Genomic DNA, 14,868 nt, shown 5'->3' with positions numbered 1-14,868 from the left:
GCATGCCAGGCTAATCTGTACAAAATCTACCTGAAATTGGCCTCCCACCTAACACAAACTCCTGCTCTGCTTTACTGCTTTCTCCATGCTCTTATCATGTGAACACTGTGTACAATTTATTGGTTTTTAATGATGTTTATTGTATATTACCTATCTCCTCGGTAGGTCAGAGACTTTTGAATAATGAACAAATAAAAATGTGTTCAGCATCGTTAGTCATCAGAAATGTAAGGCCAAAATGAAAATCCATTTCATAATCACTATGTTGGTGGAAAAAAAAAGAATTGATGACCACAAGTGCTGGCAAGAATGCAGAGCCTCTGAAACCATCACACGCTGCTCGTGCGCGTGGAAGCTGGTTTAACTACTTTGGGAAATACTTTGGCACCATCTTGGAAATTTGAATATTCATTTAACAGAGTCTTGGCAGTTCCACTTCTGGGTCATCCCCTTGAGAAACTCTCACAGATGTCCTCCAGAATCCAAGTCCAAAAACACTCTCAACATCATTGTTTCTAATACAAACACTAGAAACAATGGAATGGATAAATTACAGTGTGTGCAGACAGACTATTATACAGAATTGATAATGAACGGACTACAGTTATGCACAGTAACATTGGTGGATTAGAAACTAGTTTTGAATGAAAAAAGTAATTTTCAGGGTCACCTGGGTGGCACAGTCAGTTGAGCATCCAACTCAGCTCATGATCTCTTGCAGTCATGGGATCGAGCCCATGTTGGGCTCTGTGCTCAGCGTGGAGTCTGCTTGAGATTCTCTCTCCTTCTCTCCCTCCTGCACTCGCTCTCTAGTAAATAAATAAATCTCTTTTAAGTAATTTTCGAAAGACCATATACAGTATCATACTTTTTTACAAAGCTCAAATCAAGCGAGACTAAATAATATATTATTTGGGGCTATATACATATCTTGTTAAACTTGATTTCTAAAAATAAAATGATACAGATAGACTCACACAGATAGGATATAGTGCTAACCTTTGGGGGAAGAGGCCTGGAAATGAGATAGGAAAGGAACACATACACAAAAATACTACAGCATTGTCAGGGTGAGTGTTATAGATATTAGATCCATTCTTTTCTACATATCAAATAGTATTCTTGAAATTTTCAAAGTAACAAAATGTAGCTCCTTGGCAGACCCACATGGTGTAGGAGAGACTGGTTGTATATGTAGAATGCCCACTGCCTTGTCCAGATCTATTGCTAGGATGACTAGCAAAAAGAAAAAACAAAAAAACAAAGCAACTCTGTGTTCCCCTCCATTTCTTTTTGATTGACATCTTTCTTCTTCTCTCCCACAGCATCTCATCTACTCTGTGAAATTTTTTGTATCCTATACCATCCCAGATGTATCAAAAAACACGAAGAGCAAGATCAGGAGAGAAAAATACTTAACCCAAAAGCTTCTTCGTGAGAATCACCTCAAAGATATGACAAAAAATATGGGGGTCATAGCTAAGAGGATGGGGGAAGTGGTAGATAACAATTTACGACCAAAATTAGAATAAGAGCTTTATGTTCTGAGAAGCACTTTACAGAATTTAACTCTGTCAAAATATATTATGAATCACTAATGAGAATGTTTAAGTTAAAACACTTTGGCAAATAGGAGTCTTCGCTATTAGCCATTTTCATAGAGAGGATTTTTCCGTTTCAGCCAGCCACGCAGGACCTGGGAAATGTAAAACTTAGATCAAGAAGTGCATAAAACTAATCACCTGGAAAACCAGAAATATTACTCTTTTTTGATAAATTGGAATTTCTGTAACACAGAAAGTGTCTCGTAGTGTGCTTAAAAACTGCCCCTTCCAAAGCAGAATGGATTTTTGTCCCTCCATTTGCTTATTTTCATTCCTTTCTGTTCTCAAGCACATGCTCCCCTTTTAGGCAATGTTTCATTTCTTCACTTCGCCAGATCTGTCCCAGAGTTAGCTTTCCCTAAGACTAGACAGACATGCTAGCTTTTGTGTGATTAAAAATAGCTAACTCAGAATTCGGTTTGAATGGTGTATTCAGTGGCAAATAGACCCAAGAATTCACAGTATTTAGGTGTATTAGCACATCCCTACAGAAAATGAAACCTCACTTAATAAGAGGAAATGGTTTCAGTCTTCATTTTGGCCTGTCTTTCCGATCTCAAAGAAATACTCTTAATGGATTGGAATAAAGATAGCAAGGTCCTGAAGTGTATTTGTACTAATCCACAGTGACACCTTTTATCTTCTAGGAGCACTCCTAGAATCTTCTGTGCCTAATCAATGTTGACTGCTTTGCAAATCTCAAGGGAGTAAGATGACAAAAGCGGGGAAAGTTACAGATTCAAATAGAATTTTAACTCCTATTGATCAGGATAATTTACCTCTTCTAAATATATATAGTTTCTTGGGAAGAAACTGAAATCAAGGGACTAAAGTTACATTTTTATCAGTGTAATGGTCTGGAAAGATAAGCCCATCCGTTTCCCACCAGTTGTCGGTGACTCCTCAGATCCAGGAGGGAGAGCATTAGAGCCCACAAGCGCCACTGGGAACGGCTCACTGTCTAGCCAGTGTGGCAGGCCAGTGCTGTGCGTGCTTAAGAGAACAGCAAGTGCTCTGTGAGGCCGTGTGGGGCGTGCCTTTCCGGCAGGGGTCCTGCCATCCAAGTGATCAACATACCAAGGCATCTGCCATGGTCAGGGTGGTTCCCCACATCCTCCATTCCCTGTTCCCAGCCCAGCAACTTTGTAACTTGCACGCACCAAGGGCTGGGTGGGAGCAGTGGTGGGGGAAGTGGAGGCAGACAGGAGCAGACCCAGATCACTCCCAGTTCAGAAAAGAGACTGGTTTTGATTTGCGCTTCCAGCCTCCCTGACTTCCTGCTGAATGCCTTTGCCACGCATATCTTGCCTTCAGTGTGTTCAGCTCAGCAGTCTTTACTGCGCTTTACTGCCTTGCGGGTGCAAGGCCCTCTGGTGGGCTCTGGAGAAGAGCCGGGGCCTGCACCGCTCACCCTTGACTGGCACCAGGGCAGCGCTGGGTGCAGGAGAGGGGTCTGGCCCTGGGTTCTTGCTAGGTGGGCCACCACCCACTGCGGTGCTGCTAAACACCCAGGTGCCATGGAAGCCAAGCCACTCAGAATCCCAGCAGCAAAGGGGAAGGAAAGCTGTTTCATGAGCAGATTCAGAGGCTGCTTGTAAGAGAGCAGCTTCACTCAAGGTCACAGTTCTGCACGCATGCCGTGAATGTTTAAAAAACGAACAACAAAAATAGTATTTACGTAGGATCCATCAAAGCAGTATTCTGGGCTTCTGAATTGTCCCAGTGGATCAGGGGCAACATTTCACCACTTTCTTGGTCACATGAACAATGGGAACAGAGCGCTCCCAACAAGCCACACGAGCTCTGACTGCACAGGGAGTAAGGAAGGAGTTTCCTGCAGCTGCTCAGTCCGCACAGCCCAGCCCGGGTGCGTCTGGTCCTTCCCCTGCTCAACTGTGACACTGCTCCTAGCAGTGGGGTGTCACTCCCCCTCCTCTCACCTCTGCTCTTCTCCGAAGCCAAGGACTATCTCCTCGTGTTGGATTTGGCGAGTACTCACTGTTTATGGGAGCCCAGAAAAGGAAACGTTCTTGCCTTATCTCCTTGTATATACGATACAACTTTAAAAGAATTGTGCATTTACATCTTCATAAATCATCTTTCACAAATCATCTTCATAGTTTACAGTGTGCTTTTGTGGCCAGGAGGGGGGAAAGCTCTACATTTATAAAGGCAGAAAATCCGATGCATGACATGCCGGTATTCCCCAAACAGCGAAGGAGTAGGGAGCCAGGCTCCCCTGTGACACGGACAGCGTTCACGTAACTCCAGTGCTGACTGGGCGGCGGCGACGAAAAATGCGGGGCTGCGTGTGCAGGCGGGCACGGGCCGGATCGGGATATGAGTGCAGAAGCAGCACCCCAGGAAAAAGGGTGGGTGTGACGGTGCCCCCATGAGAGGAGAATCTGGCCCTCCGCCTGCCCGGTGTGAACCACTAGAGAACTTTGAGTTTTCTATCCTTTTGTAATGCCTGTGAATTTTAGCAGATTGAAGCATTAGACCAAAATACTCAGGAGATTTTTCTTTAACTATCCCTCACATATTTCAGGTGTGTCGATAGAAAGGGAATGCTATCATTTTTGTTTGAAAACTAAACAAGGCCATCTTGTAAACTGTCACCAAAGGCCTTGCCTTTTAATTACCCGTGCGTGCATCTGGAATTTCAGAAAACATTAGTTCACCATGGGGGGCAGAATGAGCTCTGCTATTGAAACACTTCTTGTACCATTTCCTCATTGTGCATATTATAAGATGTTTGAAAAGTTAAAATGTTTGAGCAGCTTAACTAAACTAGAACGGAAATATTCACGATGCTTTCATACACTGCGGCATAAGATGTAAAGTTTGTAATGTTTTGTGAATTTGTGCATTTTAATATTCTTTTATAATTATGAGCATTTTAATAAATTCATTTTTCAAAACAACACTGGTCTACTCTATTTGTCTTCATGTTTTTAAGGAGAGCATATATATATATGCTATTTATCAATTATATATCATTCATATAACAAATTGTGTGCTTTTGTGTAGATAATCTCTAAAATTATATTTTTCACAGCCTACACTTACTTTGAAACATGATTTTTCCGAGAAAAACTCAGTGTGGGGTTTCAGCCAGGGCTGCTAAAAACCAGTTGTTGGGTTGAGCCCTGCCGAGGGCACCAAGCCCGGAGAGCAGGTGGGAGCTGAAAACCAGCCCACCTCTGCTCACCACACCCGCTGAGCCGGAGCCAGGCTGCATCAGTGAGGAGGGAGAGGCACTTTACAACTGCATAAAGTTGGTTTCTGCATGCTAAACCGTGATTGCAGGGGACAGTCACCCAGAGAGGGCAAGTCTGTAATCCCAGAAAGGCTCTGTTTGAACCTTCTGTGGTGCTGGGTACAGAAAAGGGAAATTATGGAGAAGAAGATAAAGCAAAATCTCAAAAAATCAACCTTTTTATCCTGGACAACATATCCAGATTTTAACTCTTGTTTTGTTTTGGGGATTTGCGGGGAGGGTTTTTTGTGGGGGTTTTTTTTCTGTTTTATTTTTTGCCAGCTTAAATCTCATTAGGCTTCTAAAAAAACTCTAAATCGAATATAATCCATAACTGGACCAACGGCAAGAAGCCTTTTCTGATCCTTATGTGATACCCTCGGGGCCAGTACTAATGTTATTCTTACTTTCAAGCCTTTTAAGTCCAGCAAAGGACTGATCAGAATTTCATTTAAGCTAAATACCCCCTCTCATTTGCAGGGAATGATGAGCTAATACAGCTGACCCTACAATAACACCTGTTTGAACATCACAGGTCCACTTATACACAGATTTTTTTTTTTTTTTTAAGATTTTGTTTATTTGAGAGAGCTCATGCTAGCAGGGGGAGGAGCAGAGAGAGCACAAGTGGACCACGCTGAGCACAGAGCCTGACACGGGGCTTGATCTCAGGACTCTGAGATCATGACCAGAGCCGAGATCAAGAGCTGGTCACTAAACCAACTGAGCCACCCAGGTGCCTCTACACAGATTTTTTTATAATAAAATTTTAATAAATACAGTACTATAAATGTATTTTCACTTCCTTATGATTTTAACATTTTCTCTGGCTTACTTTATTGTAAGAATAGAGTATATAATATACAAAATATGTGTTAATTGGACTTTGGCTTCTGGTCCAAGATGGCAATGTAGGAAGACCCTGAACTCCTGTCTTCCACAGACACACCAAACCAACACCTAGTTATAGATCAATTCCTCCTGAAGAACTAAGGACTGACTGAACAGCTTCTGCACAACAAAAGACCACAAAGAGACATAGACAAACCCCCACCCCCATTGCAAACTGCCGTGAGGAGGGATAGTTCAGAGGGACCATAAGCAGATTGCATCTGCCCTTGAGCGTAGGAAAAGGCCACTGTTTACAATACAAAGGCAACCAGAATATACAGGAACCAGCCCCAGAACCCTGTCAAATGGGAGGGGAGCTGCTGGAACTCTCCAGGTCAGAGGGGCTGGTGAGCCCCATAGTTTGCATTCACCCTCTACCTGGACAGCACAGACAAAAGCAGGGTCAGAGTGTCAAAGCCAGCCTCAGCAAGGCCTGGACCCCCAGCCCACATCAGCCTCAAATGCCCCAGGGAACAGGAAAAAAAAAAAAAAGCCACAGCTTAAAGCAACTAGAATATAAAGGATCCAGCCCTAGAATTCTGCCAAATGGCAGAAAAGCTGCTGAAACTCTCTCCAGGTTGGAGGAGCTGGGTTACATTCCTTCTCCTTCACCTGACAATGTGGACAGGAGCGGGGTCTGGGCACGCTAGCAAGCCTACCACGTCAGTGAGCCCCAAGCCCACACCAGCCCAGCTGTCCCACCAAGGTGACCCCCTGCTTGAAGCATACCAGGACACCCCTGCTCAGCACTCACTATAGCTCCAGCCATCTCACCAAGGTGATACAGGTGCAAAGCACCCCAGAACACTCCCAGTTCACACCACTTTGGCTCTAGATGACTTGCCAGGGTGCCCCCAGCTCTCACTGTGGCTCTAGACAGTTTACCAAGGCTCTCTTTGTGTGGAGTGCCCTGGGACCTCCCCTCCACAACCATGCTTTAGCCACACTGCTGGAGTGCCCCTGTGTCCCAGGACACCCCGACCCACGCCCACCCTGGCTCTAGCTGCCCTGCCATGGCACCTGCCATGCAGCATCCCAAAACACTCTGGCTTACACCAACTTCAGCTTCAGCTGTTCTGTGGGGGCGCCCTCTGTGCAGAGCCCCAGGAAACCCCAGCTCGCACCTATTTTCAGTAGTCTTGCCAGGGTGCCCTCTTCACAGAGAGCCCCTGGACCCTCCAGTTTGCATCCACTTCAGCTGTCTGGCCAGGTTGCCCTCTGCCAAGAGCCCCAGGACTGCCCTGGCTCATGCCCACTTCATCCCTGGCTCCAGCCAGCCAACCCACCAAAGTCACCAGGCACACGTCTACACAGGGATGACCATGTACAAGATCATTCCTTCTAGTTTAGGCGAAGTAGCTATTCTCCCTAATCTATAGAAATAAATACAGAAAGTCAAGCAAAAGGGGGAGATAGAGGAATATGCTCCAAATGAAAGAACAAGACAAAACCTAAATGAAATGGAGATAAGCAATGTGCCTGATAATGAGTTTGAAATAATGGTCATAAAGATGCTCACAGGACTAGAGAGAAGAGTGGATGAACTCAGTGAGAACTTCAACAAAGAGAAAATATAAATATTTGAAGAAAATATAAGTATTGAAGAATATAGTAACTGAAATAAAAAATACACAGAGGGAATCAACAGATTAGTGGATGCAGAAAAACAGATTAGTAATCTGGAGGATAGGGTAATGAAAAGTGTCCAAGCTGAACAGCATGAAGAAAAAAGAATTTTTTTTTTAAGAAAAAAGAAGGTTTAAAAATAGGCTAAGGTATCTCTTGGACAACATCAAGTGAACAAACGTTTGCATGATAGGGGTCCCAGAAGGAGAAGAGAGAGAGAAAGGGGCAGAACATTTATTTGAAGATATAACAGCTGAAAACATCCTTAACCTGGTGAAGAAAACAGACATCCACATTTAGGAAGTACAGCGAATTCCAAACAAGATGAACCCAAGGAAGTCCACACCACAAACTATAAAAATTAAAATGTCAAGGATTAAAGACAAAGACAGAATTTTAAAAAAAACAGCAAGAGAGAAGCAATTAGCTATGTACAGGGGAAACCTCATAAAGCTATCAGTTAATTTTTCAGTAGAAACTTTGCAGGCTGGGCGTGGGGGTGGCATGATATATTCAAAGTGCTGAAAGGAAAAAAGTTACAACCAAGAATACTCTACCTGGCAAAGTTATCATTAAGAAAGAATGAAAGGAGAGAGAAAGTTTTTCTAAGACAAAAAACAAATAAATTTTTAAAAAACCCCCAAAATAGTTAAAGGAGTTCATTACCACTAAACCAGCCTTATGAGAAATGTTTAAGGGACTTCTTTAAGTAGAAAAGAAAAAGCCATAATTACAAGTAAAAAGTTATGAAAGAAAAAGTGTCATAAGTAAAGCAAACATACAGTAAAGGTAGTAGAGCAAACACTTATAAAGCTAATATAAAGGTTAAAGACAAAAGTAGTACAATCAATTATACCTAAAAAAATTAGGTAAAGGGACTAACAAAATAAAAAGTTGTAAAATATGTCAACATATACATGAAAATGGAGGGGAAAGTAAAAATGAAATTCTTTTGGAATGTGTTTGAACTTCAGTGACACCATCAACTTAATAGAGACTGCTATATACTTAGGATGTTATATATGAACCTCACAGTAACTACAAACAAAAAGTCTATAATAGATACAAAAAAAATAAAGAGAAAAAAGGCAACCATAACACTAAGTCATCAATCACAAGGAGAGGAGTAAGAACAGAACAGAGGAGAACTACAAAAACAACCAGAAAACAATTAACAAGATTTCAGTAAGTACATGCCTATAAATTTTAAATGTAAATGGTCTAAATGCTCCATCAAAAGACATAGGGTGACAGAATGGATTAAACAATAACAACAAAAAGACTCATCTTTATGCTGCCTACAAGAGACTAACTTCAGACCTAAAGACACATACAGACTAAAAGTCAAGGGATGGAAAATGATATTCCATGCAAATTGTAGAAGAAAAAAGCCAGGGTAGCAATAGTTATATCAGACAAAATAGACTTTAAAACAAAAACTGTAACAAGAGACAAAGAAGGGCATGACATAATGATAAAGGGATCAATCTAACCAAAACATATAACAATTATAAATATCTATGCACCCCACATAGGAGCACCTAAATACATAAAGCAACTATTGACAGATACAAAGAGAGAAATTGACAGTAAAAGTAGGAGACTTTAATACTCCTTGTACATCAATGGCTAGATCACCCAGGCAAAAAAAAATCAATAAGGAAAGAGTGTTTTTGAATGATACATTTAGACTAAATGGACTTAACACTTATATACAAAACATTCCACCCCAAAACAACAGAATAAACATTCTTTTCAAGTACACATAGAACATTCTCCAGGATAGATCACATGTTAGGCCACAAAGTAAGGTTCAATTTAAGAAGATTAAAGTCATATCAAGCATCTTTTCCTACCACAACAGTATGAAACTAGAAATCAATTACAAAAAGAAAAGAAAAGAAAAGAAAACACACCACATCAAGTTTAAACAACATGCTACTAAATAACCAATTGGTCATTGAAGAAAGCAAAGAGGAAATAAAAAAATACATGGAGACAAATGAAAATGAAACACAATGGTCCAAAATCTTTGGGACAGAGCAAAAGCAGTTCCAAAAGGAAAGGTTATAGTGATACTATACTATATACTATATACTAAGGCCTACCTTAAACAAAGCAAAACAAAAAACAGAAAACACACACACAAAGAAAATTTTCAAATAGTCAATCTAGCCTTACAACTAAAGGAACTAGGAAAAAAAGTAAAAATAAAGCTCAAAGTTAGTAGAAGAAAGGAAATAATGAAGATTAGAGTAGAAATGAAGGAAGGAAGGGAGGGAGGGAGGGAGGAAGGAAGAAAGAGAGAAAGAAAGAAAGAAAAAGAAAAGAAAAAGAGGGAGAGAGAGAAAGAAAAAAATTAAAAGATCAATGAAACCTAGAGCAGTTTCTTTAAACAGATAATAAAATTTATGAACTTTTAACCATACTCAGCAGCAAAAAAAGACAGAGGACCCAAATAAATAAAATCAGAAATGAAAGAGAAGTAACAATTGACACCACAGAAATACAAAGGATTATAAGAAGCTACTATTAGAAATTATATGCCAACAAACTGGACAACCTAGAATGGATAAATTCCTGGAAATATATAATCTCCCAAAAGTGAATCAAGAAGAAACAGAAAATCTAAACAAACAGCTTACTATAAAATTGAATCAGTAATCAAATTTCTAAAAAACAAAAGTCCAGGACCAGATGAATTCAGAATTGCATTCTACCAAACTTTTCAGGAAGAGTTAATATCTATTCTTCTCAAACTATTCCAAAAAATAGAAACAGAAGGAAAGTTTCTAAATACAAGGCCAGCATTACCCTGATACCAAAACCAGAAAATGACACTACAAAAAAAGAAAACTAAAAGCCAATATCCCTGATGAACACAGATACAAAAATCCTCAACAAATTTTAGCAAACTGAACTCAGCAATACATTAAAAGGACTATTATAATGAAGTGGCATTTATTCTGGAGATGCAAGAATGGTTCAATATTCACCAATTAATCAACGTGATACACCACATCAACAAAATAAAGGATAAAAATCATATAATCATCTCAATACAGAAAAAGCATTTGACAAAGTTTAACATCCATTCATGATAAAAACTCAACAAAGTGGGTTTAGAGGAAACATACCTCAACATAATTAAGGCTGTCTATGAAAAACCCACAGCTAACATCATACTCAATGGTGAAAAACAGTTTTTGCTCCAAGATTAGGAACAAAACAAGGATGTCCACTCTCACTGCTTTTATTCAAAATAGTACTGGAAGTCCACACCACAGCAATCAGACAAGAAAGGGAAATAAAAGGCATCTAAATTGGTAAGGGAGAAGTAGAACTGTCACAATTTGCAGGTGGCATATATACATAGAAAACCCTCAAGAATCCACCAAAAAACAATTAGCAGTAAACCAATGAATTCAGTAAAGTTGCAGGATACAAAATCAATATACAGAAATTTGTTGCATTTCTATATACTAATAACAAAGTAGCAGAAAGAGAAATTAAGAAAACTATCCCATTTACAATTGCACCAAAAAGAATAAAATACACCAGAATAAACTTAAGGAGGTGAAAGGCCTATACTCCAAAAACTACAAAACACTGATGAAAGATAAACAATCCTGGAATTTGTATGGAACCACAGAAGAGCTTAAATAGCCAAAGCAATCTTGAAAAAGAAAACAAAACTAGGGGCGCCTCAGTGGCTCAGATGGTTAAGCATCTGCCTTCGGCTCAGGTCATGATCCCAGAGTCCTGGGATCAAGCCCCGCATCGAGCTCCCTGCTCAGCGGGGAGCCTGCTTCTCCCCCTGCTCATTCTCTCTCTCTCTCTCTCTCTCTCTCTCTCTCTCCCCCCGTATCTCTGTGTCTCGAATGAATAAATAAAAAATCTTTAAGAAAAAACAAAACTAGAGGTATCACAATTCCAAACTTTAAGTTATATTACAAAGTTGTAGCAATCAAAATGGTGTGGTACTGGCACAAAAACAGACACATAGGTCAATGGAACAGAACACAAAACCCAGAAACAAACCCACAATTATATGGTCAACTAATCTTCAACAAAGGAAGAATAAATATCTAATGGGAAAAAGTCTCTTCAACAAATGGTTTTGGGAAAACTGGACACCTACATGCAAAAGAATGAAACTGGACCACTTTATTTTACCATACATAAAAATAAACTCAAAATGGATTAAAGACCTAAATGTGAGACCTGAAACTATAAAAGTCCTTGAAGAAAGCAGGCAATAATTTCTCTGGTATTGTCCATAGCAACTTTTTCCTGATAAGTCTCCTGAGGCAATGGAAACAAAAGCAAAAATAAACTATTGGGATTACATCAAAATAAAATGCTTCTGCACAGTGAAGGAATCAATGAAACTAAAAGGCAACCTATGGAATGGGAGAAGATATTTGCAAATGACACATCTGATAAAGAGTATCCAAAGCATATAAAGAACTTCTAAAACTCAACACCCAAAAAATGAATAACCTAATTAAAAAATGGTCAGAAGACATGAATAGACATTTTTCCAAAGAAGATATATAGATGGCCAACAGACACATGAAAAGATGCTCAACATCACTCATCATTAGGGAAATACAAATCAAAACTATGAGAGATCTCACACCTGTCAAAATGGCTAAAATCAACAACATAAGAAACGTGTTGGCAAGAAGGTGGAGGAAAAAAAGACCAAATGTGAGACCTCATGCACCATTGGTGGGAATACAAATTGGTGCAGCCATTGTGGAAAACAGTATGGAGTTTCCTCAAAAAGTTAAAAATAGAACTACCCTATGATCCAGGAATCCCACTACTGGGTATTTACCCCAAAAGTACAAAAACAGTAATTCAAAGCAATACATGCCTCCCTAGGTTTATTGCATTATATACAATAGCCAAAATATGAAAAGCAGTCCAAGTGTTCATCAACAGATAAAGAAGATGTGGTATACATATAGCCATGAAATGGTATTCAGCCATAAAAAGGAATGAAATCTTGTCACTTGCAACAACATGGATGGAGCTAGAGAGTATAATGTTAAGAGAAATAAGTCAGTCAGAGAAAGACAGATACCATATGGTTTCACTCATATGTAGAATTTAAGAAACAAAACAATGAGCAAAGGACAAGCAAAGAGAAACCAAGAAACAGACTCTTGCCTATAGAGAACAAACTGATGGCTATCAGAGGGGAGGTGGGTGGAGGAATGGTTGAAATAGGTAATGGGGATTAAGAGGACATTTATGATGAGCACTGAGTAACATGTAGAATTCTTAAATCACTATATTATATACCTGAAATCAATATAACCCTAGATGTTAAGTATACTAGAATTAAAATTAAAAAATTAAAAAAACAATGATGGAAGAAATTGAAGATGTCACAAACAAACAGAAAGATATTCCATGCTCATGTATTGGAAGAATTAATATCGTTAAGATGTCCACACTAATGAAAATAATCTACAGATTTAATATAATTCCTATCAAAACAATATCATTTTTCACAGAACTACAACAAATAATACTAATATATGTATGGAACCACAAAGACTCTGAATAGCTACAGCAATCTTGAGAAAAAAGAACGAAACCTGAAGGTATTACAATCCCAGATTTCAAGACATACTACCAAGTTATAGTAATAAAAACATTATGGGGGCCCCTGGATACTCAGTCATTAAGTGTCTGCCTTCAGCTCAGGTCATGATCCCAGGGTTCTGGGATCGAGCCCCGCATTGGGCTCCCTGCTCTGCGGGAAGCCTGCTTCTCCTTCTTCCACGCCCCCTGCTTGTGTTCCCTCTCTCGCTGTGTCTCTGTCAAATGAATAAATAAAATCGTTAAAAAAAAGTTATGGTATTGGCATGAAAATAGACACTAGATTAATGGTACACTATAGAGAGCTCAGAAATAAACCTATGATTATATGGTTAATTAATCTACAACAAAGGAGGCAAGAATGTGCAATGGGGAAGAGAGTCTCTTCAACAAATGGTGCTCAGAAAACTGGACAGCTACATGCAAAAGAATGAAACTGGACCAATTTCTTATTCTATACACAAAAATAAAATCAAAATGGGTTAAAAACCTAAATGTGAGACAGACCTGGAGCCATAAAACTCCTAAAAGAAAACATACACCGTAATCTTGGACATAAGCCTTAGCAACATTTTTCTAGATACGTCTCTTAAGGCAAGGGAAACAAAAGCAAAATTAAACTATTGGGACTTCACCAAAATAAAAAGCTCTTGCATAGCTAAGGAAACTATCAACAAAATGACATGGCAACCTACTAAATGAGAGAAGATATTTGCAAATAATATATCCGATAAGGCGCTAATACCCAAAGTATATAAAGAATGTATATAACTGAACACCAAAAAACAAATAATCCCACTAAGAAATGGGCAGAGGATCTGAACAGACATTTTTCGAAAGAAAACATACAGGTGGCCAACAGACACATGAAAAGATGTTCATTATCAAGGAAATGCAAATCAACACCACAATAAGATAGCAACTTCTACCTGTCAGAGTGGCTAGAATAAAAAACACAAGAAATAGGGGCACCTGGGTGGCTTAGTCAGTTGAGCATCCAACTCTTAGTTTCAGCTCAGGTCATGATCTCACGGGTTGTGGGACTGAGCCCCACATGGTGCTCCACGCTCAGCAGAGAGTCTGCTTGAAGATTCTTTCCCTCTGCCCCTCCCCCATGAATGCATGTGTGCTCTCTCTCAAATAAATAAATCTTAAAAAAAAAAAAAAAGACAGGAGGGGCACCTGGGTGGCTCAGTCATTAAGCGTCTGCCTTCGGCTCAGGTCATGATCCCAGGGTCCTGGGATCGAGCCCCACATTGGGCTCTCTGCTCAGCGGGAAGCCTGCTTCTCCCTCTCCCATTCCCCCTGCTTGTATTCCCTCTCTCACTGTGTCTCTCTCTGTCAAATAAATAAAATCTTTAAAAAAATAAAATAAAATAAATTTTTAAAAAAGACAGGAAATAAGTGTTGGTGAAGATGTAGACAAAGGGAACACTGTTGGTAGGAATGTAAATTGGTGTAAGCACTGTAGAAAACAGTATGGAGGTTCCTTAAAAAATGAAAAATAGAAATACCATATGATCCAATAATTCCATTGCTAGGTATATAAAAACACTAATTCAAAAAGATATACATACCCCTATGTTTATTATTGCAGCATTATTTTTAATAGCCAATATTTGGAAGCAATCTTAGCACCCATCATTAGATGAATGGATGAAGAAGATGTGGTGTATATACAATAGAATATTAGCCATAAAAAGGAATGAAATCTTGCATTTTCAGCAACATGGATGGACCTAGAGGGTATTATGTTAAGTGAAATAAGTCAGACAGAGAAAGATAAATACTATATGATTTCATGTATATGTGGAATATAAAAAACAAAGCAAAAAAACCCACAAAAAACCAGAAACAGACCCACAAAAATCG

At 39.4% G+C, this 14,868-nt stretch overlaps 1 protein-coding gene and 1 long non-coding RNA gene across 6 annotated transcripts in view; one reads left to right on the top strand and one right to left on the bottom strand.

The window, feature by feature from the left end:
• Nucleotides 1–4,528, top strand: part of ANO6 (anoctamin 6) — a 183,853-nt gene extending 179,325 nt beyond the window's left edge. For both annotated transcript variants that reach the window (XM_045873584.3, XM_045873585.3), the window contains one exon: nucleotides 1,326–4,528. In XM_045873584.3, coding sequence (XP_045729540.1) covers nucleotides 1,326–1,532 — 207 coding nt within the window. In that variant the 3' untranslated portion in view covers nucleotides 1,533–4,528. The remainder of the gene's footprint in view (nucleotides 1–1,325) is intronic.
• Nucleotides 1–14,868, bottom strand: part of LOC129045795 (uncharacterized) — a 338,247-nt gene that overhangs the window by 21,985 nt on the left and 301,394 nt on the right. For 2 of the 4 annotated variants that reach the window (XR_008505988.2, XR_008505989.2), the window contains one exon: nucleotides 571–809. The exons of 1 other annotated variant lie outside the window; for it this stretch is intronic. This is a non-coding gene — a long non-coding RNA (uncharacterized LOC129045795). Of the gene's footprint in view, nucleotides 1–570; nucleotides 810–14,868 lie in introns of those variants that run through there. One more of the 4 variants, XR_010411544.1, reaches the window with a different exon arrangement.

Source organism: Mirounga angustirostris, unplaced genomic scaffold (assembly GCF_029215605.1).
Source record: "Mirounga angustirostris isolate CCGP_5_RB_7025 unplaced genomic scaffold, mMirAng1.0.hap1 SCAF_5, whole genome shotgun sequence".
Taxonomy (NCBI): Eukaryota; Metazoa; Chordata; class Mammalia; order Carnivora; family Phocidae; genus Mirounga; species Mirounga angustirostris.
The sequence above is the reverse complement of the archived record's forward strand: the minus strand, read 5'-3'. Positions and strand labels throughout refer to the sequence as shown.